General features: G+C 40.7%; 1 protein-coding gene and 1 long non-coding RNA gene across 6 annotated transcripts in view; both read right to left on the bottom strand.

Moving 5' to 3' along the window:
* Nucleotides 1-1830: 1830 nt before the first annotated feature.
* LOC135102120 (uncharacterized) lies at nt 1831-5360 on the bottom strand. Its single transcript, XR_010269529.1, has 2 exons — nt 2706-5360; nt 1831-2176 (listed from the first exon to the last, which is right to left on the bottom strand). It is a non-coding gene; the product is annotated as an uncharacterized LOC135102120 (long non-coding RNA).
* Nucleotides 5361-17633: 12273 nt separating this feature from the next.
* Nucleotides 17634-26500, bottom strand: part of LOC135102122 (G-protein coupled receptor moody-like) — a 120489-nt gene continuing 111622 nt past the window's right edge. For 4 of the 5 annotated variants that reach the window (XM_064006903.1, XM_064006904.1, XM_064006901.1 and 1 more), the window contains 3 exons: nt 26215-26280; nt 25298-25479; nt 17634-22555 (listed from right to left, as the gene is read on the bottom strand). In XM_064006903.1, coding sequence (XP_063862973.1) covers nt 21835-22555; nt 25298-25479; nt 26215-26280 — 969 coding nt within the window. In that variant the 3' untranslated portion in view covers nt 17634-21834. The remainder of the gene's footprint in view (nt 22556-25297; nt 25480-26214; nt 26281-26500) is intronic. The other variant, XM_064006905.1, reaches the window with a different exon arrangement.

Raw genomic sequence — 26500 nt, forward strand, 5'->3', positions numbered from 1 at the left:
TCGACAACCTTGGGTTTGTAGTGGCGCTGCGACCACCCCGGTGCTGCACGTCCCGGTGAGGTTGACAAGACAAATACGAGGAGATGAAGCTGTTGTCTTGCATCACCAGTGAAGACCGCTCTCACTTGCTTGAAAACTCGGTGTTTGAAATGGTAAGTACAATTTTGTCATACATGTGGCCTGAATCTTATGTCAGTGTCTTCGTGTTAAGTATATATATATATATATATATATATATATATATATATATATATATATATATATATATATATATATATATATATATATATATATATATATGGGAAATGTTGAATTGTGAAGGTCTCATTTAGTTATTACATTTTCAGCCTACTGGGACGGAAGTTGTCGCTACCGCTGCCTTCTCGACCACCACCATCAACCACCACCACCATTATACGCTCCCTAGTTTCTCTGTCGGCGCCTGTGACTGCTGTTGAGACGCCGATCAATTAATCACTCAATCAATCAGACCATTGTGCTTGTAACACATTAGAAATTCAGTGTATAGTCATACATCAGAAAGCATTAAGATGTAATGTATTGTGTTCAATAGTTAATGTTCATGCAACTTTTGGTAAGTGAACCACTCCCCTGTTGACTGTTCAGAGCTAGTGAGTAAAATGTTTGTGGCATTATTTGAAAAAAAAATGAGAAAAAAAAAAAAAAAAAAAAAAAAAAAAAATATATATATATATATATATATATATATATATATATATATATATATATATATATATATATATATATATATATATATATATATATATATATATATATATATATATTTATTTATTTTTTTTTTTGCACTGGACAATTTTTTTTTTGCAGATGATTTTTTTTTTTTTTTTGCACTGATGGACAATGCAGTAGATCACAACTATGGTATTTTTTTCTGCAGGACGTCGACTGTGCAGAAAACGCCCCTGCAAGAAGCTAAGAGACCTGGCTAGTGATGTCAACCCCTGCTGCTGCTGCTACTGCGCCACGCCCTCAAGGGATTTACTTTCTTTTCCTTTACATTCTTTGCAAGTGCTGTGTGACGAGGGCAGTTGATGTACGAGCGAGGAATTTGGAGTTTAGAAAACACGTGATGAAGCAGAAGCACTTTTCTTCTCTAACGTTTTAACTACCGTGTACTTCAGAGACAATGGTGAGATCAGTGGGTAATGTAGCAGCTTGTGTGCATCCCTGGCGGCTCAGTTATTGGACTGCCAAGGGTGTATGCAGTATAAGAGTTGTTACATCACTCAGAGGGACTTTTTATCGCTAAGGAAGTTGGTAGTGGAAACCTTTGACTGTCAATCTGCTTCATTCCGTGTTTCCTGACCTCCAAATTCTAAAGTAGGTGATACATGCTGGCTGGTGGAGGGGGTGGGGGAGGCTTGTTGGGAAGGGGATGGGGAAGAGGGAGGGGTAAGATTGGTGTGTTCAGTAGAGGGTAGTGTAGTTGGTAGGGACTCTTCCCTTGCATTTTCCTCTCACCCGTCTTCCTTCTCGCACCACCATCCCGCCTAGGTGTGTGTGCGCCTCTTCCTTTCTTCCTACTCTTTCCTCCTCCTCCTCAGTTTTGCACTCGTTCTGCTACTCTCTCCATAGACTGAGCGTGGTGGTTCCAGTCCAGGAGAGGTCTTCGCAGCACCATCATGACGGTAAGTTCGCGCGACGTAATCAGCACCATCTTACATGCTTTCTGTTGAATGTTGTGCCTAATAGAGAGAACTGGACGTATTTGATGAGCTGATTGAATAAATGTGTATATAATTGTTTGTGTTTATCTTATACCTACTACGTGTTTGTTGAAAGGTAAAATTTTATAAGATTATAATTTATTCAGGATACACAGTGGAAGAAGGCATTCTATACACAAACACGGTCTGTCAGTCTCTCTCTCAGTCTGTCAGTCTCTCTCTGTCAGAGACTCTTTCTGTCTCTCACACGTTAACTAGATGTTGCAGACAGTAGCTAGGGGGCTCCACGAGGGTACGAGCTGTACGAGGGTATCAGCTCGTCGTAATTACTTATGTTGTGTACTGCGTGGAGGCGACTTGTCCCGGAGGCAAAGTTTTTTTCTGGCTTGCACAATTCATCGTGGAAGCGTGGCTGGCTGACTGGCTGAGTCCCCCCAAGCGGTCCTAGCACGTGTTCTTCTATCACTCTGAAGGAAGAAAATACGGAGGTCATACATAGCAGAAGCGGGTCGGTTGTATAAAAATGTTGGTTAAAACACGATGATTGCAGCAGAGTACTAAAGACGTGAGTGGAGTGCAGGAGATTGATCCAAGGAGTGGAAAATACGTTGAGAGAGAGACAGACAGACAGAGAGAGAAAAAAATTACATAACACTATATAAACGCAATACCATTTGCTTACTCAGATAAGACAAGTCAGGTATAATTTAAATACTACCATGGTTTCTCAGGTCAAATTTTAGTAATATATTGGTTTCCTTCAAAATTTAGTAATATATTAGTTTCCCTCAAAATGTCTCGTTTTCTTTCTCCTCACTCCCCGTCCCCTCTCCCTCTTACCCTCTTTAACCCGTAAACTCGTCACTGTCCACCGGCATACTTGCTATCTTTGTTACTTCATGTATACTGCTTTGCAAATGTCAGGATGCGGGAATCTAACGGATATCAAAACGTTGTGACCATTTACTGCAATACCACAAGGCCTTCCATACTTACCTCCTCCATCCTCTGCAGCTTTCTCTCACCACGTCTGTCCACCACCGCTGCCTGGCTTCCACTGCGCACTGCCTTCCGCTTCCTTGTTTGAATCCTTTGTCTCGAATTCCACTAGAGCTGGTTCGCTTTTTATTGAACCAATGATAAAAAGTTTGAAGTGATGCATATATATATTGTTTAAGTCTTTCTTCGTTATGTAAAAAAAATATATATATATATATTGTTACTTGAATATTACAGAAGTGATATACGTAAGATGTAGGAATGGTTTCGGACGTAATGTTCGTTTCGCTGTAATTACTCGTGGTTCTGATGATTATTCATGGTAGTTCTACTTGATGTTATTTTTTGATGGGGTGGACATACAGCCACAAACTTCAAAGCCGTATTCTAAAATGCTTTGCTCTCTCTCATAGATATATTTTCAAAGGCCTCGTAGATATTAATTGGTTCTTCAAAGGTATTCTTCCCAATGACGAAGCAAAGGCCTTGTTATACTACCACTACACAGGAAAACACCCTTGAAAACATCAGTAACTTTCCATAGATCTTGTAAAGTACTTGTGATTAATCAAGACGCTGAAATATTTGAGAATACGTTCCCAGGTTAACTTGCAACACGGAGCACTTATGAGGGAGTTGCTAACCTCATGTTACATATATTCGATCCTCGCTTAGTGATAGGGCAAGTATTTAACCGCTACTAGCATGAAGCGACGAAGACTCGGAAACTAGGTTAACATTTGCACTGGCTAAATATAGATGAGGAAGACCGTCGGAATCTGAGATAAACCTTTGACTACTAATGACATAACACATGTTACTTCGTCGTGTGAGGACCAGAGAGAAGGGACTAAGGCGGTGTGGGAAACAGGCTAGAAAGGAGGGACTGAGACGGAATGAGGACCAGAGAAAAGGGACTGAGGCGGTATAGGGATCTGGCGAGCGAGGAGGGACTGAGGCGGTATAGGGACCAGAAAGGAGGGACTGAGGCGGCGTGGGAACCTGGAGAGAGAGGAGGGACTGAGACGGTGTGGGGACCAGAGAGGAGAGATTGAGGCGGTGTGGGAGCCAAAGAGGAGGGACTGAGGCGGTGTGGGGACCAGAGAGAAGGGGCTGAGGAGGGATGGGGACCAGAGAGGAGGGAATGAGGCTGTGTGGGCATGTCTAGAAGAGAGACGAGAAGTTTATGGGGAGGATGATGCTACTAAATATAAATCTACCAGGCAGGAGAAATAAAGGGAGACCTAAGAGGAAGTTTAGGAGTGCAGTGAAAGACGACATGCGTGTAATGTGTGTGACGGAGGAAGGCCCTTTCACTGCGGTATACAGCACTTCACAGCACTAAAAGTAATATATGAATCTTTATAAATATCTACAAGAATAAAAGGGGGATAAAAAAAAAATTAAAATACATTTAGCAATTTCTAGCCAGTACAATGTTTGGAGGGCGCCGTAGAACAAGAGGTCTCAGAGTGGTTAGTGATTATTGAAAGACGAGCTAAATAACAGTGAAGGGGTTTTAATTTAGGTCGATCTGCTGTAGCAACCCCTGACAATAGCAGCACAAGGAAGAATCTTTGTTTAAGCAATTCTTGCCTATGACACAGAATAAATAAAGATATATTACACCTGGCCATTTTGTTGTACTAAGAGATAGATCATAGCTGCTAAAGTGCTAAAGATCACGAAGATGTTGAACAAATTCGACTCTCTGCTGACTGATTGTGGCGGGGAGTGAGGCGGGAAGCGTTGGTGGAGTATGATGACTGATGCTTGGCTAACGAGAAGCAAGATCTGATGTATGACTGAAGTGCAGAGTGTGAGTGGGGTGTGATGATGAGTGATGCTTGGCTATTGAGAGGTACAGGCGGGAAGTGAGTGGAATGTGGGTGGAGTGTGATAATGGGTAATGCTTGGCTGTCCAGAGATAGAGGCAGGAAGGACTGAAGTATGAGTGGCGTGATTGTTGATAATTGACAGACAAGAAGTAGAAGCAGGAAAAACTAAAGTATAAGTGAAGTGTAATTGGTGACGCTCAGCTAAACAGAGTTAGAGGCAGGAAGGACCGGAGAGTAAATGGAATGATATGTGATGCTTGGTTAGCGAGTAGAGGCAAAAAGTACTGCAGTGTGGTAAGTGATAGCTGCCTAACGAGAGGTCTTACCGAGTGATAGCAGGAATCAAGATGTTGGACGTTAGAGGTCATGACGCTGTAAGCCAAGGGGCAAACGGAAGCGAAGATTATCACCGTGAAAGATAGAGGTACTGTAGACGGAAGGGGTTAAATCAAATGGAGGATGTGGATTTGAACGAGTTGGATTATCTTGTCCAAGTAATGGGTAGATAGTGATTCACTGGGAATATTAACAAGACTGGGAAGGCAGTTAAGATTACCCGACGATTACTTAACACGTGATAATAGCTGGCTAACTAATTAAAGTGAAGGACAATAATGATATGGCGTCCGTCTTTCTGAGTAACAAAAAGAAGCAGAAATAAAAGTAAGTAAAAGTCCATATAGTTTGAATTATATCAAGTAGACACAATACTAAGACAACATACGCGTACACGTACATTCAGCTTTGTATTTTCCCATCTGTAATGATAACTTTTTCTTTTTTATCTTACGAAAACTTAAGTATTTTTATGGATTGTTTTATTTTACTTTTTAATCTCATTTGCTTTATATCTTGTTATGAATCTGTAGCAAAATTTATGAGTTATTAGTCTCCCGTCATCTCCTTCACCATTTGTTACTACATTTCATCTCCTTCACCACCACCGCCACCACCGCCACCAACACCACTCATCTCCCTCGCCACCATCATTCACCTTCTTCATCACAACCACCACCGCTCACCTCCCTCTCCATCACCACCACCAGCACCACTCATCTCCCTCACTACCACCACCACCATTTACCTCCCTCACCACCACCACCACCACCACCGCTCACCTCCCTCACCACCACCACCACCACCACCACCACTCATTTCCCTCAGTATCGTCACAAGCCAGCGTCTGATCATCACCTAAAGCTTCACCAACCATTCTTATCGCTAAAGTCACTTGACAATCTTCTGAAATAAAGACAAATATGGGCAAATTATAAGACCAGAGAAGTATTTCATATCACACAAAAGCAAAGAAAATTCCGAGTCCCCATCATCGTAGTGAGTATTAGCCCCTCAATGCGTGGGGGGAGGGGGTGTCACAATGGCCAGAACTCCTCTTTGTTGGCCGGTGTAGCGTTTGCTTTTATTTAAGATTATTGAGTATTGTTTTAAGAAAGGTAGTTTAATGCATCCCAGCAACATAGAAGCAGTGATTTTGTTGAGAGCTGAGACATGGCCAACACCTAAAGGGAAGATGGAGGATAAAGTGTATAGGAAGGTGTAGGGAGGCATATGTGGCATGCGATGGGAAGATAAAGCAAAAAAGAATACAGGGTGTTGAGATGCAAGAAGCAAGTGAGGTGATCACATGACAGGGTTTCTAATGAGGAGGAAGATGTGATAGATGTGCTGAAGTGGCGATAAATTATTATGTACTTGTACCTGTAGGAAAATAATTATGATCTACATGTAAGGGAAGATTAGTTATTATACTTGTAGAGGAGGAATAGTAGTGCATTTGTAGGAAAAGGATTAGTTATTAGATGTACCTGTAGGAAAGAAATTAGTAAGTAGTACATATCTCTAGAGATTTTTCGCGGGTATCGTTGGCAACACTGACTTGTACACAATATAGTTTCTTTTTTCTTTTTTTTTTTTTTTTAGTGGGAAGAGAGGATATTTGGATCTATTTTAGCTTTCCTCCACCTGAAAACCCCTTTCCCACCAGGTCCTCAATACTGTAGGGTGCAGGAGCTGAAAAAAAAAAAAAACGAAAGAGCCGCGTGACCTCTTAAAAATTACCTTTTTCTTTTGTTACATGTATCATTCCTAAGAGAGAGAGAGAGAGAGAGAGAGAGAGAGAGAGAGAGAGAGAGAGAGAGAGAGTCATTTTTCTGCTTTTTGCACGTATTTCGTAAGCCACGTTATAGTTTTTGCGATAGCATGCGCTTGTAAGGAATGAATCAGTAATTAGATATACCTGTAAGTAATTAGTACGTCACCTTAAAACCAACACCACCACCATCACCGCCATTGTTTGTTCCTCGTTACGCTAACCTCCACCTCGCGGCCGCTTTCGTAGTCCAGGAACATGACGACTTACACCTAGATTTCAGAAAAAGATGTCCTGTTCCTGAGCTGTCCCTGTCTCGCTCATTGATTCTTATCAGTATATAAAGGTTCTCTACCTAACGAACCTTTTTCTCCCTCCAAAAATCATTCAAGTGAGTCATTAATTTAGCCATTCTTCAATTACAAACAGATAACTTTTCATTACCTATCAGTAGATCAATACATGAATTTAGCTGTTACTTTAAAAATAATGACTCAATTAGGGATTAGAGAGAAAAAGGGTGGTTAATTAAAATGGACTAGGGTTTAAACGTAGTCTATTTTACTTTTTCTCCTCTTTAACCCCTAATTGAATCATTAATTTGACCATCCATCCAATAAAAGATGATAATCAGATTCCACAAACACAATGTCTACCTCACTGCAGATATTACTTACCAAACTGACGAGAAGGATGAACCCTGTTAATTCACGCAATGAGATAAACCCATGGGCGAGCTCGACCAAAAGGACTGACCCGCCGCTTCGCGCTACACTTTCTAACCGCCGCCTAACAAGGAATGATCCGCCGGTGCCAAGGGAGAGATGCGGGCTAACACACAACTTGTACCGACAAGCTCGCCATCACGGTACAAGATTAAGCGAAATTTGTTTACTTTGATAACCATACGCGTGATTAAAACGATGGAGAGAACGAGAAGAAATTAAGAAAGAAAGATTGACATTCAGTGTTCCTACCCTTTCGGATGCGGGTATTACAGGATCACTTGACTACCCGATCGTAACACACCACCTGTTGAGCCGTTAAACCCCCATCCGTTTCCCCAACTTGTCATTTCTGGTGTTCTCTTTCCTCCCTTCATGGACATAATGCAAGAGAATAAAGGAACGTTTTTCAGTCTTCATTATGCCTTGTGTCTTCCAGCAGCTGGACATTTCATTGCCGTGAAGAGAAAGAGGCTACCCGTTCTCCCTCCAGCGGCGCCGCTCCATCCCCCTCTCACCCTCCATCCATCACTCTCGTCAGCCTCTCAGCCGGTGCCCTCTCTATCATTACCGAGTCATTTCCCCGTCTTGGCTTAATTATTATTCAAATCCAGTTTTCACGTGACACACCTAGACTGACTGAGAATGAAGCTAAGCATCCGAATCGTAGAGAAATTGTAACATTTTAATTAACACGCGAACTATCACGTCACCAATCCCCAGGCTGCCGCCTCATTGTATGTTGGAAACATACAATGACGAAGAAAGAAATACGTTCACACAGTTTTGTGTATCATTTTCATATATACATAGGTTTGTGGCTTCTAATAGTCGTCATTCATTATCAACAATTCTTCTTAATATACTTCATAACTAGATAATATAACACTTCGTTATTACTTCGTTATTTATTAACAAAATTTTGACTAAAGCGTAACAATAATTCACTAATAAAACGGTACTTACGTAGGTTATTAATTCCAACACAGATTATGCTGAGATAAGTGAGGTGAGGTCAAGACGGATGGAGGATGGATTGGAGATTATGAAGGAAGCCGAGATGGGGGAGATTAGGAGAAGTACTCGTAAATGCAGATAAGTTGTATAAATATTCCGTTGATAGATTGCATACAGGCCAAATAGTAAATCTTCCTTATAGAACAGTAAGATCACAGAAGAATGACCCTAAGCAGATGACTGGTAGGTTAAAACACTACATAGGACTGAAAAGAAAGTAGGTATACGTATATGAGAGATAAAAGGCAGGGGAAGAGAATTTACGGTCTCAATATGATTAATTAGTTAGAGCAGTCAGGAAGTTAACGAAAGAAGTTAAAATATGATTACGAATTAAAGATTGCTAGCCAGATGAAGACTGACCCCAATTGATTCTATTAGGTATATAAGACGAAGAACAGAAGAAATGATACGTCCATTAATAAAGAACATGTGATGGAGAGTCAGTTCTAAGGAGGAAAAGAGTAAAATTCTGAATGAGTATTTAACAGTTTTCACCCAAAAAGACATGCAGGAAATGCCGGATTGTAAACAGATTCTTGGAGTAGAAGAGAATGAGAAGCTTGTAGATATTCCTATAACTAAGACAGTTGAACAGAAGATAGCTAGGCTGAAAAAAAATGAAGTCGCCAGGACCAGACCAAATATATCCCAGAGTACTCAAAGAAAGTAAAAATGTTATTAGTGAACCATTAGTTACTGTACAGGAAATCGCTAGATTCAGGAGAGGTACCGGTAATGTGGAGACAAGCGAATGTAGTACCTATCTTTATGAAAGGAGATAAAACGTTAACGCCTTTTTATAGACATATTGGCTTAACTTCAATTGTAGGTAAAATAATGGAGTCAGTAATCACGAGGAATGTTAGGGATCATTTAGACGAGCATAACTTAATAAATCAGCATAATTTCACTAGAGTTAAGTCTTGCCTAACGAGCTTGTCAAGTTTTTAGAGTAAAGTTTACGAGACGCCAGGCAGTAGGATAGCTATGACATCTTATGCCTGGATTTTAGCGGGTGCTGTACAATCCAGACCTGAATTTTTTTTTTTCTGCATTTTCTCCCGCTTCTTTTGATATATGTAAAGTTTTGATAAAAAAAAAAAAGTCTCCTTATGTAATGAGGTCTTCCGTCATTAAATTCTAGGGTTTCGCCCGCCGTGAGATATGTATGATAATTTTTTTTTTTTTTTCCTTTCTTCCTTTTTTATCCCATATTTTTCTTTAGTCTCCTATAGAAATCTACGTTTCTCTCACTGCGTACAATATTAGAGAGCACGAAATTTTAGGCCTAACTATTTTTCTAAGATTTATTTACGAAAAATAAAATAATATATATATATATATATATATATATATATATATATATATATATATATATATATATATATATATATATATATATATATATATATATATATATATATATATATATATATATATATATATATATATATATATATATATATATATATATATATATATATATATATATATTTTCTTTTTTCGTAAATTCAGCAAAGTCAATGTATATGCATCAGATATCTTTAGCATTAATACTTTATTTATTTGAAACAGTTAAATGCAGGTTTTTACTCAGAAACATGGCGAAATATAACAAAAAAAAAAAATAAAAATGTTTTCCACCCCCTTCCGCCCCCACAGGTAATTAAGCGTGAAATCATGAATCGCTTTATGCCTGTGTACAAAACCAATAGGAGTACCTAAATGAAACTATGCCTGCTTTTTCAAAATATTCTGATGTATATATCATGTGAATTTCAAGTCCCTGGCTGCAACAGGTGAATTATAGTCACCCCTTAAACTTTATGACGCGATATCTCAAAATGGCGGATTTTGGCATATAAAAATTATCCGTTGTTATTCCTGTTACACATATATGGGCTATTGCAGCTTAAGAAACTATGAGAGGCGAACAAAGTCTGCTATCGAAATTTTTGTTTGGAGTTTTTTTTTTTTTTTTGACAAATATTTGAGTCAATTTTTTCTTTTTTTTTACTTTCCATCGAAAAAAAAAGAAAGAAAAATCTTACAAGAAAAAACGATAGCAGACATTGTTCTCCCATCCTTCCTGACTTAAATGGTTTCTAAATGAAAGAAATTGGTAAATAAATAAGGGAGGAAATACAAGCTGAACATAGGCAATTTAACATGGGATTAGGGATTTTACAATCCCTCCCCTTTAGTAAGAAGTTCGATAAGGAAACCCATCAAAGGCTCCTGAGAAAGGTTAGGGCGGATGAGTAGATGGGAAGATGTTAGGCTGGATAAAGTCGTGGTTAGGCGACAGGCGACAGAGATCTATAATAAATAGTTCTAAATCCGAGTGGAGTCAAGTAATTAGTGGGGTGCCATAGGGATCAGGTTTAGGTCCATTGTTATTCTTAATACATATTAATGACCTAGATAGTGGGATTAGTAGTAATGTTAATAAATTTACAGATGACACGAAGATAGTACATTAATTAGGTCAGATTCAGATACCATCGCCTTGCAGGCAGACTTAGTTAGAATGAACGAATGTACAGGCAGTTGGCAAATGCAGATTAATATTGAGAAATGCGAAGTACTTAGCGTAAGTATAGAAATCCATACAATAGGTATACGAAAAATAACGAAGTGTGGTAAGTTTAGAGAACGAAAAAGATTCAGGAGTTAAAGTCAGCTCTGATCTCCGTCTAAGAAAACAATGCTTCGAGGCCAGAAAAAAGGCATATCGGGTAATAGGATTAATTTTTAGGAGTGTTAAAAATAGAAGTCCTGAAGTAATATTAGAGTTATATGGCAATGGTCAGACCTCATCTGGACTATGCTGTGCAGTTCTGGGACCCTATTGACAAAGCAGTCCAAGCGAGTCTTAGCTATGAAACGTATCATAGCAAGGACAAAATAGTGCATTCATGTCAAACTGTGCGCGTTTGTCATAAATTTGTGAGGGATGCTAAGACTGGGTCCATCCTGTCGTACGAGTAGCAGCGTATGCCAGACGTTCCCCACAGCCAAGATGTCTTCCCCATAACAACTCTAGCTCAGGAATTATTTACTTAGATAGGACGTATTGAATAAACTTAGTGACCTGAAGTTCATCGGAAGATATTGTTTAGACCGTGCAGGTATTCTCTTTGTTACCGATCTAGTGAGGGAAGCCTAGCAGTGACACAGAAAGGAGAAATCCACTTACCCCAAAATTAAGGGATAATAACACTTAGATAACTTGCTGCTCGGAAAAGCTGCTGGGAAAATGCAGTTGTGCAGTAGTGATAGCCTTGGGGGATCGTCGAGAGACCCTTCCTTGCCACCAAACTTGTTGAACATCGTGGTTGTTTGAATTGAGGCGTTCCTACGGGATCACAATTACCGTATTTCAAAGATTGAATTTCTATCTTATCTGTGTCTCTTATCCTAGTATATAGAAACGAAAGAAATATTTATAGAAGCTATAAATTAGCAGTAAACGCCAGTTTTTGCTTCGTCTTTTAGTGTTTGAAATCAAGTAAGCGCTACATATAACAGACAGTTATGATAGACGGTTTCGCTATTGTCATAACTTATGATACACAACTCATGATAAATGTTCTAAGTTGTGATCCGCATCTGTCATATCTATGACATATGTTATAACTTTATGAAGAATATGGCCCCTGGTGCACAGCATATTACTGGAAAGATGTAAGTCTTTTAAAATCAGTACAAACGAGAATGACTAAAAGGATGCAAAGGATGAGAAGTATTCCTTGCGAAACGAAACTGAAGCTTTAAAAATTTACACTCCTTAGAGAGGTGTAGGTTGAAAGGGACTTGATGGAAGTCTTTAAGTGGTATAGCTGATATAACAAGAGTGACGTAAGCAAAATTCTCAGGATCAGTAATCAGAAGCGGGAGAGCGTGGGTGAAAGAGCCAGACCACCAGAAGACAGGTCTCAGGCAGGTCTGGCTAGGCTGTCTGCCGTGTCATTGGAGCGAATACCAGTATGATAGGGGATCCGTAGGAACTTAACGTTAGACCTCGTTCATTCATCAGAGCCAAAAAAGTTAGAATGCATTGTACTAAAGATTGATAGGCAGGTTTTACGGAGGAAAGAACCTAATGGGCAGACATATAATTGCAAATCACCACGCCACTGATTCTCCGTTGACGGAGAAGGCTGACTGCATCCAAGATGCCATACAATTCACAGAAAGTGGAGCTGGATGATTTAGATAGTGTTTGACTCACCCATCTTCTAGGTGGAGGGTCCGTGTCGAGGGAAAACACCGCACTCCCTGCTTTCCTACCTGACCTCAGCGATCCGTCTGTGTACAGGCGGTGACACCCCTGGACTGACGCTATGGCCTCCAGTGCCAGGTGCCTCTGCAAGGTGGGAGGATCAGTCTTCGAAATGGGAGTGTTGCACACCTGTGGAATGGGCAGCATCCACGGGGACGGGCCAGGAACAACTTCTCCCTCTGGGACGATAACTATCAGGGAGCAGATGATGCTACATACCGTCATGACGAGCGTGCGGCCACCAGGCTGGAGAAGAGGCTGGCGTGATCGAGGACCCAGAAAATTACGTATTATCTGAGAATAATGTGGCACGATCTGTGGGGAGCGAAGACATTTAACTGTAAATCCCATAAAATTGAATGATATCCTCTCACTACTGAATGGCAGGTTGAGCTCCGCTTGCATATTCACCACTCTAGTTGACAAGGGACATCCTAAAATAACTCTCATAGCTTGATTCTGAAACTTCTCAAGGGGCATTAAGGAAAACCTGGAAAATTGAACCATGGCTGGAGAGAGATAATCAATAACTGAACGAATAAATGTGATCTAAATAGTTCGAGCTACAGATATGGAGATACCAGCTGCGTTGTTTGTTACCCATTTAAGTGGAGCGAGGCGTTTTTCTAGCCGAAGCAGTAGATCTTGGATCACTGGTGTATCCCGCTGACCAGCAGTGGCCCGAGGGATGTTCACAGGTGGCCCAAGGTAGAGGTGCTGTCTGCACCAAGGAATGACTGGTGAACTGTGGTAAGTGGTTGAGGATAGAACATATTGTGTTTTTGTCAGGAGAGATGACGAGATCACACGCCGCAGCAGCTGCATGGAAGGAGTGGAGGTAGTGCTGGAGGTCATCTGGTGAGTGAGAATAAAAACAAATATCATCAGCATAACATGTGATAGTAGTTCCTGGAATGTTAGGTAAGAGGGAGAGCAAACGGTGCATGCAGATGTTGAAAAAGAAAAGTACTCATCACTCCTTCCTGCGGAATTCCCAAATTAAGGCTCTTGGTTGAACTAAAAGCCCCTTTGAAAAAGACCCGAGAATTCCTGTTGCTTAAATACGCACATATCCCCTTCACTAGTCTCCCCCCCATCAAGGTCAATGAAGGCAGCTACGTTGCTGGAGGAGAGGCTCGTGTTCAGCAGGTGGGTGCTGCGCTGTGGCAGGAAGCCAAACAGTCGAGGCGAGAGCACAGGTTCCAGCCGGTACAGGAAACGGGACAGTAGTATTCGTTCCATGACGAAAAGAAACACGATGTTAGTGAGACCGGCTTGAATTTATTGGTATCTGGTTTTGAAATTACTGGTAGTCAAGGCGGCAGGCACACATCCTTGACGATAACAAAGATTATATAGTTGCAGCAGAGGTTTCCCAGGCACTCGATGAAGCAGTCTGAGGACAGAATATGTGATGCCATCATCTCCTGGTGCTGTTGCTTTACCTCGAGCAAGAGCACGGCTCAGCTCGACCTCAGTGATGAGTGTGTGCTCTTCATCATCTCTGTTCAGCAATGCTTGCATCAGACGGACGGGTCGGTGACTTGCCCTGACAGGGAGCGCTTCTTTGATGTTCTCAAGGAGACTGCTGACACAAGATTGGTCAGTCCAGACATCAAGGAGTTCCTGAGAATACTCATCCAGGATGTGGTGGAGAGCACTGTCAGGCTTCCTGTTGATCACCCTACTAATCAGCTGCCACACGGTCCCTACGCTCATCTGATGGTTGGTGTTGTCGGTGAGCTTCTGCCAAGTGTCTGTCCTCGCACATCTATGGAGACCTATCAGTTCATCCCTGGAGACTTCGTACTGGTGCAGATTTTCAGATGTTGGGTCCTCCTGAAACCGTGGTCCAGCCTTCACTGCTGCCCTCTCTGCTTGAAGGATATATTCATCAAAAGTCCAGGAGAAGGCTCTCTATGATCGCTTGATGTAAGGTTTAGAAACGTAAAGGTTGTAAAAATCATGCTTTTACAAGGGAAGAGTACAAGGTCTCAGGCGACAGGAGACATATAGGCGATATATGTAGGTCAGTATTTGGTAGGTATATTGATGCGTGTTCGATGGTGGACACGGTCTGGACTTGCTGGCAGAAGAGAGCGGGGATGGAAGAGCAGATGACATGTCCTGCCACCAGTCCAGACATGTTAACATGATCTAGCGTCTCTCCTCGTGCATACGTGGCTCCACCAATGGGCTAGCGTGCGAGGTGGTTACTGTGTACCTACTGAAGGCAACGTCCATTGTTGTTCGGTGTTGAGGAGGCGTCTCTAAACTCCGAGTGACGAGCATTAAAATCACCCACGTAAAGCATTCTCTGAGCTGCTGCAGGTGAAAGAGAAGCAGTAACTAGGCCAGCAGGAGCACAATAAACATTACTTATTCATATCTTATCAGCCCCAAGAGTTACTTCGAAAAGGTGAAAAATAGTGTCTGCGTCGGTATAGCAGCGTAGTAGTTTATGTTGTATCGAGGAACGGACATAGGTGATAAGGCCATTTCTTACGTGGTGGGTGTAGGAGACTCAGCTTGTGAGCACAGGAGCCTCTTTGTTGAGTCGAAGTCCTCCTATAAAAGCCTCTTGAATAAAGACAACGTGTGTTTGATGAAGTATCAGAACGAGCAGCGGTACGAGGACTAAGAACACTGTTGATCTTATCAATGGGAGATTCTAACGTACCAAACCTTTCCTGTATTGATGAGAAGGAAGTGAGAACCGTCTTTGGTGCATCCACTAACAAGGTGAGTCTTTCTTCCACGTTGGCTTGATTGGTGACGAGGCTGGCCAGTCGGGATTCCATGGTTTCCAGACGTGACTCAAGGGAGGCACAGCGAATCTTCAACTCGTCCATAACACTGCGAAGAACTTGTACTTGTGGTGAGGAAGAGGCAGCAGCTAAACCTGACAGTGCAGCAGCAGATGTTTGTGGAACAGCTGCTGCGTGTGTGACGAGGATGGAACTGGTAGTGGGCGTCTTGAGCAGCCGTGCCACACACTGACACCCGGCTTCTGGCAACGAGGACAACGCCAGTTAGAAGTGAGTTCTGCTGGAGGTGGTATTGGTCGCGCGGCGTATCCATCCATGCTGGGCGACGGTGATGTGGGAGGCCGCGGTGCGAGCAGGTGCGGGAGTCGTGAGGCTTCGCACACCACGTACAACGCTTCGAAGCAAAACAGTATCGGGAAATATGCCCGGCACCCCAGCATCTGTAACATGTCAGGCGGTCATTATCCAATTTACGGATCTCGCAGGGAGGGAGGCAGGGCAGAAAGCTGAAGGTGGCTCAGGAAAACTCCATGTTATTGAATATCTTGTTAATGGGCTTACCAATCTGATGAAAATGACGGGCGTTGTGAATTACTGTCAACTCCTTGCTTAGGGTCGGGTCCACTCCCACCGGGTAACGAGTCACCAGGAAGGGCAAGAACTTGTGAGGCCTACTGGGGGAATCTTGACTGACAAGTTCAAGTGAAAGAAACTCACCAGCCTCCAGATTTTTCACAATGTCTTGGTGCTTACAAGAGATGTACACAAAACTAGAAGTTATAGCTGATATCTTTACTTCTGCAAGCTCCCGATCGAAGCTGAACACTCTTGCTACCTCCGCCAGCCATTGCAGTTTGTTCACACTCGAGTCCTCAACGAACATTAGCCTCACATAATCTTCTCAGGGAGCGAAAGCTGGGAGGAAGAGCACGGTGTGCTGAGGTGGTGGGTTTCCTGTGTTGGATGCCTGAAGAAGCCTCCAGCTGTTAAGCTGCGTCCGCAGGCGCTTACATTTGTAGCACTCACCTGAGGGTGCCTACATTACTCTGCAACACGGGACGTCTTGTTGGCAGGACACAGAGCCTCCTCACTAGTGCTCACATCGTCCATGGTGCGCTTGGAGGAGAGGGAAGCCTGAGGGTCACCGCCAGCTCGAGGTGGTGCAGGGAGGCCAGCACAAAGTTCCAGGGAGGAATGACCTCTTCCAAGACAAAGCACTTGAACCACGTAAGCCTCGTCCTCGCTGCTCATCTCGAGGTCATTCTCAATCTCCAACAGTGTGGCAAGACCTGAAAATGCCTTGAAGTCCATCCTCGGTGGGAGCAGCAACGCTAACATCAGCTGCAGGAACACCGCCTCGGTGAACAGCCTCACTCATAGTAGACTGAAACAGTGGCGAGGCGGTGGAGAGCGCTAAGGGAGGAAGAAGGTCCTGATCCAACGAAAGCTGAAGCAGGACTGCCATACCTAGTAGATAGGTATGTTTCAGGGACTGCCACGTGTAGGCTTAACGGCTTCTTGCAGCTTCCCTTATTAGATTCTTATGTTCTTGTGCAACGCCATTCTCTGCCAAGGTCTCACACTGTGATCAGTTCCATATTGTTCAGAGATGCATATGAAATACAGTCATCCCCTCCGTCTCCTTGCATTGTTCTCTGCCTGTATCATCCAATCACAACCACTACCACAACAATAACTACTACTACTACTACTACTACTACTACTACAGTAACAACAGCAGCAGCAGCAACAACAGCAACTATAACTACAGGAACTATAACAATTACTACTACTGTTATTATTACTACTGTTACTGTCTATCAATGGTTTCATATAATTAGGCACACCTCTGCCCATCTCTGCATCACTATGTGTATTCCAATGCCCTTGACAGACTGAGGAGTAAGAGGGTTATATTAGCCTGTCAGTTTTCACATGTACTTACCTATCTGGATTTGAACTTGAAACTTTATCATTGAGACCAGTACTAATCTTCTATCTCGTGGTGACATTACCCGCGCCGGGGGTTGACAACACAATTCAAGTTATACCAAATACCTACACTAGTGATATGAAAAAGGAAAACATTATTGGTACTGTATAATGATTTCACTTTTAATAATATTTGAGGAATCTGTACTGAGTGATGGAAGGGAAAGTTTTATAATAAAACAAATAATAATATCCTTTATTATATTGATTAAAAATGTATTCTATATATAATCTGTACAAAATAAACTTATATTTACTCAAGCTTAAAAATGTTATGAATTTTTATATTATATTTGATCACTCCAATAACAAACTCATCATTTGAAGGGCAACCCATGTTAAGTATCTCATAATAATAATAATTACAACAACAACAGTCTAATTCTTCCTGTTAGATTTTTGATAAAAATTTACAGCCAAGTCATTGGTCACAGTATCTGTGGTTTTTATTCCACAGGAACATTCAGATAATGAAGTGTTCAGGACAAGCCTATGGAAACAAGTGAAACAAGATTTCTGAGGCACAGGCCTCAGAGTGAGCAATTGATCAAGTTAAGTTAAAGTGATTGTTGTGATGCTGACACAAGACAGCTTTGCACAGTCCTTGACAGATCAGACTTGATGCACGGGTCACAAGCACACATGGGAGGGGGAGACACACACACAGACAATGCTACATTGGAAAGATGAGAATTTCAACAGTAATATATCAAAGCATATTCCTATAGATCTAAACACTGCAATACTGTGTAATATGTCATTGACAATACTTGCTAATATACTATTAACTGCTTTCAGCAGTACTTTGGCATTATATCCTGAAAATCCTAAACAATTCATTTCAATATATACAATCAACAGGCATCTAACGTAATACAAATTAATATACACTCCAGTCTATGATATCTATAAAGAGTATGGACTTGAGACTGAGGCTTCATTTGGGGTCAGGACAGTGTAGGGAACATTAATGGATGGCTTCTGGACGAACAGTTATCTCATATGGACACAGTCATGACCCTTGCAGGGCCTGCTGCAATGACAGGCTCTTGCTTCTTCCTCTCACTCATCATATCTCATGCTCTGAATCTAACAAATATTTTGGAATGTATGTACGTATGTATGTATGTATGATGTACATATGTATGTTCTGTATTTGATGGCTTATAAGATGTGCCTTTTTTTTCAAAAAAAAAAAAAAAAAAAAGCCTCAGAAAATGGGCCTGCGTTTTACAAGGCCAAGGTTCAGCTTTGGGGCAGTGGCTAATGGTATGTCTATGACAACAGTGGGCCTTAAATCAAACCTGAAACATGTTTGCACATGCAAACAAAGTGATTGCTTCTGCACCACAAAAAACAACTCTTTTTTGCAAAGTAACAATGTATAACAGGTCGTACTTACTGGTAATTCACATAAAATAACATCAGTCAGGAAGAAATTAAGTGACAATGCTTTTATTGAATGTACCAAAACAAACTCGCGGTCAGTTACACACCAAACCTGGCAACACACAAGATTCACTGCATTCCTCATGATGCCATTATTCCTTGAGGTAAGACACACCCTCATACAACTGAAATTGCACCTGTCTTTTTACATATTCAACAAAACTTGAAGCTAATGAGAAACCATTGCTTTTTAGAAAATAGCTTACTACCAAGCAAAACAAAAGATTTTATAAGTGAAGAGAACATCAAACAAACTTTATAAACCCCTCTGGGCTCTGACAGTGTCACTGCCAATACCATATTTGTTTACATCTTACAGCAGGATTGGTCTAAGGATCAATGTTGGTAGATCCTAGCAAATATTAAGGCTTTTGAAATGTAAAATATTGGGATCTAATAAGGATCTGAATACATATAAGAGGGATTCAAATGTCAGGTAAGATCCTACACTTCATATTCAGAGCTTAAATCCACATATTTATTTTATTTTTTTTCAATGCCTATCCAAATTGAGGTGTCTTATAAGCCCATGCATCTTCTAAGTTGTCAAATACAGTATGTATGTAAGCAAGCATGCATGTATGTATCTATGTCTTCCATAAAAGTCCATTTATATACAGTAGTACAGTCTAAACAGAGGCTGAAAGAGTATCTTTCTATGATGCAGTTAATGATGAGCATTACAGGAACCACAGAGTTCATCTGAGGTCACAGGAAAACAATATGTGGCCAGTACTGGTTCACCAAGTCACGGATCACATGAGCAATGATCACAGGCTCACATCTGGCATGGAGACAGGCATGAGTTCTGTGAGTACCACAGCTATTGTGTTTAAAAATTAAGTCTGTGGTGGCAGCAGTGTTTTTGTTAGCCATATAGTGTTGTGTACCATTGCTAGTATTTGCTAAATAGCTATCACAGCTAATTATCAATAAACCTATTTATTGTAATGAATGTGGGAAAGACGTCAATGCATCATGCATCAGAACTTCTCTCACTGATACACTACTTTGGGTTCATAAGGACAATTACTGCATCACAAAATATATCACAATAACATCCACACTGTATTCCTCTGTAATGAGATATTTCAAACAGTACTGAGAACATTAGGAAAATATCTCAGTGAGTGCCACACAAGGAAGGTAGGTGTGAGGAGGGGAGGACACAGAATTGTGTAAGGGTGTGCAGAGAGAGGCAAGATTATGAGGGGTAGTAAGAGTGTGTAAAGACAGGCAGAGGAATGAGGGTTAGTATAAACTGTGCTCAGGGTGATAGAAGGGTGAGGGATAAGAAGTAAAGGATGGCAGGCTTCACCATATACATCACATGACAAATTTTCTGGACTTTGGGCCAATGTCTGGGCTCCTGGTCTATACAGTATGAGGCTGCAAAGCTACTGATGGCTTGTTTTTTTTTTTTTTAGAAAATGTTGCACTTCAACACTGTGTGAAGGAACACTTGTACACTTACAACTTGAAGAATATAATACAGTTATCCTATTTATTTTAAATATTTTCTGCTGCAATATAAATACATATGCAATATGTATGAAATGTTCATGTTCTGAGCAATAATAAGCAGAAAAGTGATTCCACCTCTACAAAGATACCAGAATTATGACCACTTTTGTGTTATCTGACTATGAGAGTGTTTTGTCCAGATTTGAGTTTCGTACATTAGTACATAAGCCTTCTCCATGTGGAGCCTCAACTGCAATTTTCAGTCTCTGTATAGAGTGAAATTATTATGTGTGTACTCACAACAAATTTGTTTCCCTTCTAAGGGAGTCAGGCAGTGGTGTGGGTATAAGGGCAGTGGATCACTAACCCTTCCATTACAATGACAATAATTATTTAGAACAGTGACAGAATAAAATCAAATACATAATAAAAAAAGTTTAAAAAGTTTTAAAAAGTTAATTAGATAGGAAATAATAACTAAAAACTAGGGAATCAATGAACTTTACAGCCCAACCCAGCTGATACTGACATATGGAAATACAATGCTTACAAAAACTATTCATGGCTGGTTTGACAGAATGCAGTAAGTGAGTGTGATTTTAACTGTATGATAAACTCACCAACCATTCTCACAATCTCTCCCTGTTCGCTGCAGCTGGTGATTTGTGGGATCACCTCAAACAATTAATGATGTAAGATAAGAAACACAATGTTGACTTGAAAGGAGTGTGGCACCAGCCATGTAATGATTCAATCTGTTGACTTGATACTCCTCTACAGAGAAAAGATGGTGAAAAGCAAGTGAAAATACAACTCTATCAATCTTAGGATTTTGTATATGGACACATTCAAAATGAAAAAAAAAAGAGAGAGAGAGAAGAAAACACAATAAGAACCCACCATTACCATAACAAATGGCAACCATGATACTGATGACAGTAAATGGGTAAACCTCAAGGTCTATAAGAAGTGATACTTCACAATGTAGCACTTAACAAAACTGTACAAGGTAACTATATAAAAATTATCTGAGTATTCTTAAATATAACATGAATATTTGCCATTAGCCTATAGCACAAATTATGAATTATGTTACAGTTACTCACCATAACAACCATAACAGAGTAGTTCCCACAAACCACCATTTTGCTGTCTGAGCAAAGCAACAAAGAACAATGATCACGAGTATGAAATACATAAATATTACTGATGAAAATGTTGTGAAGCAGCATGGATGGGGATGTCCAGTGATTTACCACAATTGTCTTCAGGAACAAATATGAACATTAATATCTGGATTGATAAAAAGCATAACACAAATGATTTTCCAGTAACTGCTACACAATGTTGTTTGATGTTGTAAACTTGCATTGTTGTTGTGTCGTAGCAAATAAAGTGACAGCAGTTTAGCAGTATCATGTAATAGTAACAAACACCAAGTCTGATGGCAATGCATGCCTGCAAATCTTTTCAAATTATACTTTAGATTCAAAATCAGGATCAGAGACTGTATCACCATTCCTAGTGACCCAATGCTCTGTGTTCATTAAGGAGTGCTTCTCTTCTTCATCCTCTCCTTTCTCCTCATCCACATCTTCCTTCTCTTTCTCATCCTCTCTATCTGAATCATCCTCATAGTTATTTTCCTCCTCTTTATATTCATTAATGAATGGCTCTTCAGGAGTCTTTTGCTGTGGCTCTGAGAACACACTGTCATTGGCTGCTGAACTGCTGTGGCCCTCAGGGATGGCTGTGAGGGGGGGCCGGCTGGCAGCTACAGGAATCCCTGTGACAGTCTGGTCAACTTCTGAAGCACTGGAGTCAGCAGGATTGGCCTTAGATGTGGGGTTTGGCTGAGGGCGAGAGGAAATACTGGCTTTTTCCCAGAAGAACCTAAGGCCACGGTGACGCTTGAATCTTGGGAAGACTCTTGCCAGACAGTCTACATAGGCATCACGGTACTGGCGGTTCATGAGAACATACACCACCATATTGAGGCAGTACTGGAACCAGTAGAGTATGTGGACAAGAAGAAACCGCACAGGCCTCCCCACAGCTGGGTCTATTGCGTGCACTACAGCAACTGGCACACTGCACACCAGCACCAGGAGGAAGATGATGAAGATGGTGCGTGCCACTCGCATGTCCCGTCGAGTAGAGGTCAGTCTCTGGCTCATGTTAGAAGACTGACGAGTGCTGGAAGTAAAGGAGCCACTTTAAGAATTCTCTAGTTTAATATGCGGATTAAATGAACACAATACATATAATATTTATCACAAATTTGCTGAATATGTTGTACATTATTGTATTTGATATCTGCATTACAAGTTCTGGAAAGTATGTGTTTAGAGGAGAAACCTCATCCCCCAAGGGAGAGTACTGAGCAAGCCCCTCCCAAGTAGGGAAGGTGATGTAATTCAATTTATGTTTTGGCTTAGAGTAAATTGAGTCTCTAGAATGCATTATGAACTTGAAGGAGTTTCCATGAGATAGGAATTATTGCATGTACAAAAGCTGAAACTGAAATGTAAATTTACAGAAGGGCACCATAGAAAAATTAATTCACTAAGCTTTGTGTGGCCTGTCTTTCTCCACTGTTTAGTTAGTGTCTTCTGATGGTGACAGAGAAGAAAAGCAAGCAGAGATAACCTAAAGAAATAGCAGGTAACATTTCCCTGAGAAAAACAGTGTTTCCATTTACATGGTTCTCTACAGCAAGAATTTGATAGAATTTTTCTTTTAACAATTAGTAAACTCATTACATTGTGCACATACACTATCTACATTTTGCTCTAAGAGACCATGCTCATAGTATGAAGTTAAGCTGAAGATAGAACATCAATGAGGGAATGCTTCACTGATATCTGCATTACAAGTTCTGGAAAGTATGTGTTTAGAGGAGAAACCTCATCCCCCCAAGGGAGAGTACTGAGCACATGTGTGCTCTTGTCTTCATTATCTCTTCAAGAGGGATGTACAAGACAATGAAAGAGATGTATGATCAGGAGGCATTAATGAGTCAAAGTTGTTTACATAACAAGAGAGAGAGAGAGAGAGAGAGAGAGAGAGAGAGAGAGAGAGAGAGAGAGAGAGAGAGAGAGAGAGAGAGAGAGAGAGAGAGAGAGAGAGAGAGAGAGAGAGAGAGAGAGAGAGAGAGAGAGAGAGAGAGAGAGAGAGAGAGAGAGAGAGAGAGAGAGAGAGAGCATGCATACAGACATGCTTGGCTCAAATACCATATTCAGAGATGAGATGAATGCACCAGGCATTTTTTTTTTGACAATATAGTCTTATGTAACAGGCAGAGATTGCAAGCAAGACTTACCACTTCCTTCTCAATAGTGCTGCTGCATGGAGACTTTGGGGATAAAAGCAGTCCATATATAAGTGCTTAAGACTCAAACATACAGAGTGCATAAAAAAAAATAAGCATCATACAGTTTTCAGTGCACAAGAAAAAAATTGTATTTCATCTGATCTACATCTTCAAGATAAATCACTGATAAGGTAAACAAATAAAGAGATAATTTTATCCTATAAATAAGAATCCCAGCACATTTTCAGGACAATACATCAATAACTATCATCAATGAGGAATGTACATAATATTTAGCTCATCCAGTGCCCCTTTTCTAAAACTTTATTATATGAGCTACACACACACACACACACACACACACACACACACACACACACACAATACATAGTATAGTGGTTAGCACACTTGGTTCACAACTGAGAAGGCATGAGTTCAAGTCCCAGGCATAGTGAGGCAGATAAGCAAGCCTCTTAAGGTGTAGCTCTTATTCACCTAGCAATAAGTAGGTATGGGAAGTAGGTTGAGGGGTTGTGACCTGCTGTCCCAGTGTGTGGCATGTAAGTGGTCTCAGTCCTGCCCAAAGATCAGTTACTATGAGATCTAAGCTCTTTCCATGAAGGAATGACTGGCTGGCTGACCAGGAGATAACCATAGGTTAATTACACACACACACACACACACACACACACACACACACACACACACACACACACACACACACACACACACACACACACACACACACACACACACACACAAGCAAAAAAATATTCATGAATTTAAAGTTAAGCTGGATGCTTAAAGATATGGAGACAGGAAAGAACGAGCAGAGCTCTTTTCCTGTAAAACACAACTAGGTAAATACAACTAGGTAAATACACACACACACACCCAACATAGTGTAGTGGTTAGCACACTCAGCTCACAACCAAGAAGGCCTGGGTTTGAATCCTGGGCATGGTGAGGCAAATGGGCGAGCCTCTTAATGTGTAGTCCCTGTTCTCCTAGCAGCAAGTAGATATGGGATGTAACCCGAGGGGTTGTGACCTCGTTGTCCTGGTGTGTGGTGCGTAAGTGGTCTCAGTCCTACCCAAAGATCAGTCACTATGAACTCTGAGCTCTTTCCGTAGGGGAACAGCTGGCTGGCTGACCAGCTTACAACCACAGGTGAATCACACACACACATTTTTTAATCAGGATAACATTTAGAAGGACTGATCAAGTTGGTCCAGTCACTAGCTACATATGTATGTGGCTGTTCCCTTGATGTTCTCTGCTCAGGATAGTTTTCTACACATACAAGTCATGGATACATTCATCACATGCTCATGATGCAAAATTTAGAGAGCATGAAATATGCACATAATGCTTCTATTCAGTCTTCTAGAGCAGTCACTGACTCAACACTTGGTCACTCTAACTACAGTAGATTCTAAACTTCGGCAACAATACTTACTATCAGAAGAAAGGCATCATTATATCTCTTTACAGCACCAGCTTAACAATATGAGAATAAAAAGGCTGTGAAAGTCCCAAGCATGACAGAGAAAATATATGGAGAGGATTTCTTTTGCTACAAGATATGTATACTAGCTTTCTACATATGAAAAAAAAAAACTTACAATCTGGCCCTCAGATTAGTCTCTGAGACCATCTTCTTGAGATTCTTCAAGCTGGAGGAGGACCCCTTCCTTTGCTGTGGCACAGTGGTGGAGGACGTGGAGGTGGTGGAGGCGGTGGGTGGAGCCACAGCAGCTCGGCTCCTCTTGGAGGCTCGGGCCACTCGGTTTGAACTCATTTTTATCTGTTGATTATATGAAGTGTGAGTGCAATTTGTATATACACTAATTCTAACAAATTTATATAAACACCAACATTCTAATAAATATTCAAAAAACAAATTTGAACATTTAAAATCTAAATATTCCATTCTGATGTTTTTAGTAACAGGCAATTAAATTATTATTTCCGCAACATTAAAGAATATGCAAGTGCAGATAGAAACTAGTCTTCACATAAATAACATGCAATATAAAAAAAGATTAATATATATGCACAAAACTTCTCATTAACATGAGCCTTTCATGTACAAGTTCTGAAAGAGGTGCTGATGCAGCCATAAACACAAACACTTGCAATGAATAAAAATCATCTCCATACCAAAACAAAACAAGGCCAGACAAATATGTGAACTGCAGGCAACTTACATCCCTTTGTAGTAGTATGCAAAATGTTCAACATGGAAATATTCACATTAAATCTTTAAGCAAAAAAAGAAAACCTCCATGCCTGACAAAAAAAATTCAGATACAGATGCAGACACAACCACATCACAACTACTGTCACATACAAACACAAATTAAGGCAGCTACAAAAAAGCCAGTTGACCGACACAAAGTAGCTCCTAATCCAAAGTTAGGTTTAAAGGCATCCCATGCCACACAAGTTATCATTCTTGGACGAGACGACACAAAAGAAAAATGAAGAAACAAAAGGACACACAACATTGGATGCAATAATTTGTTGAAACATATAAGACCTGAGATGGAGGTGGTGGGAAATTTGTGCTGAACTTGCGCTGTCTTACCACTGCCCTCCTCACCACCTGGCATGAGAAGGACACCAAGGCATGACATGACACCAGCATCACAGACATGCCTTGAAAATTCTTATTATATTTAATTTTTATTGTTACTGTAAATATCAAAATGATTTAAAATTTTTATAGTTAAATGACAAAACTTTGAAATTTTTACTGTTAAATGACAAAAAAATACCTGTAAGATATGGCAAAAAACATAAAATTATCAAAATAACTACCATAT

This window comes from Scylla paramamosain, chromosome 7 (genome assembly GCF_035594125.1).
Source record: "Scylla paramamosain isolate STU-SP2022 chromosome 7, ASM3559412v1, whole genome shotgun sequence".
In the NCBI taxonomy this organism is placed as follows: domain Eukaryota; kingdom Metazoa; phylum Arthropoda; class Malacostraca; order Decapoda; family Portunidae; genus Scylla; species Scylla paramamosain.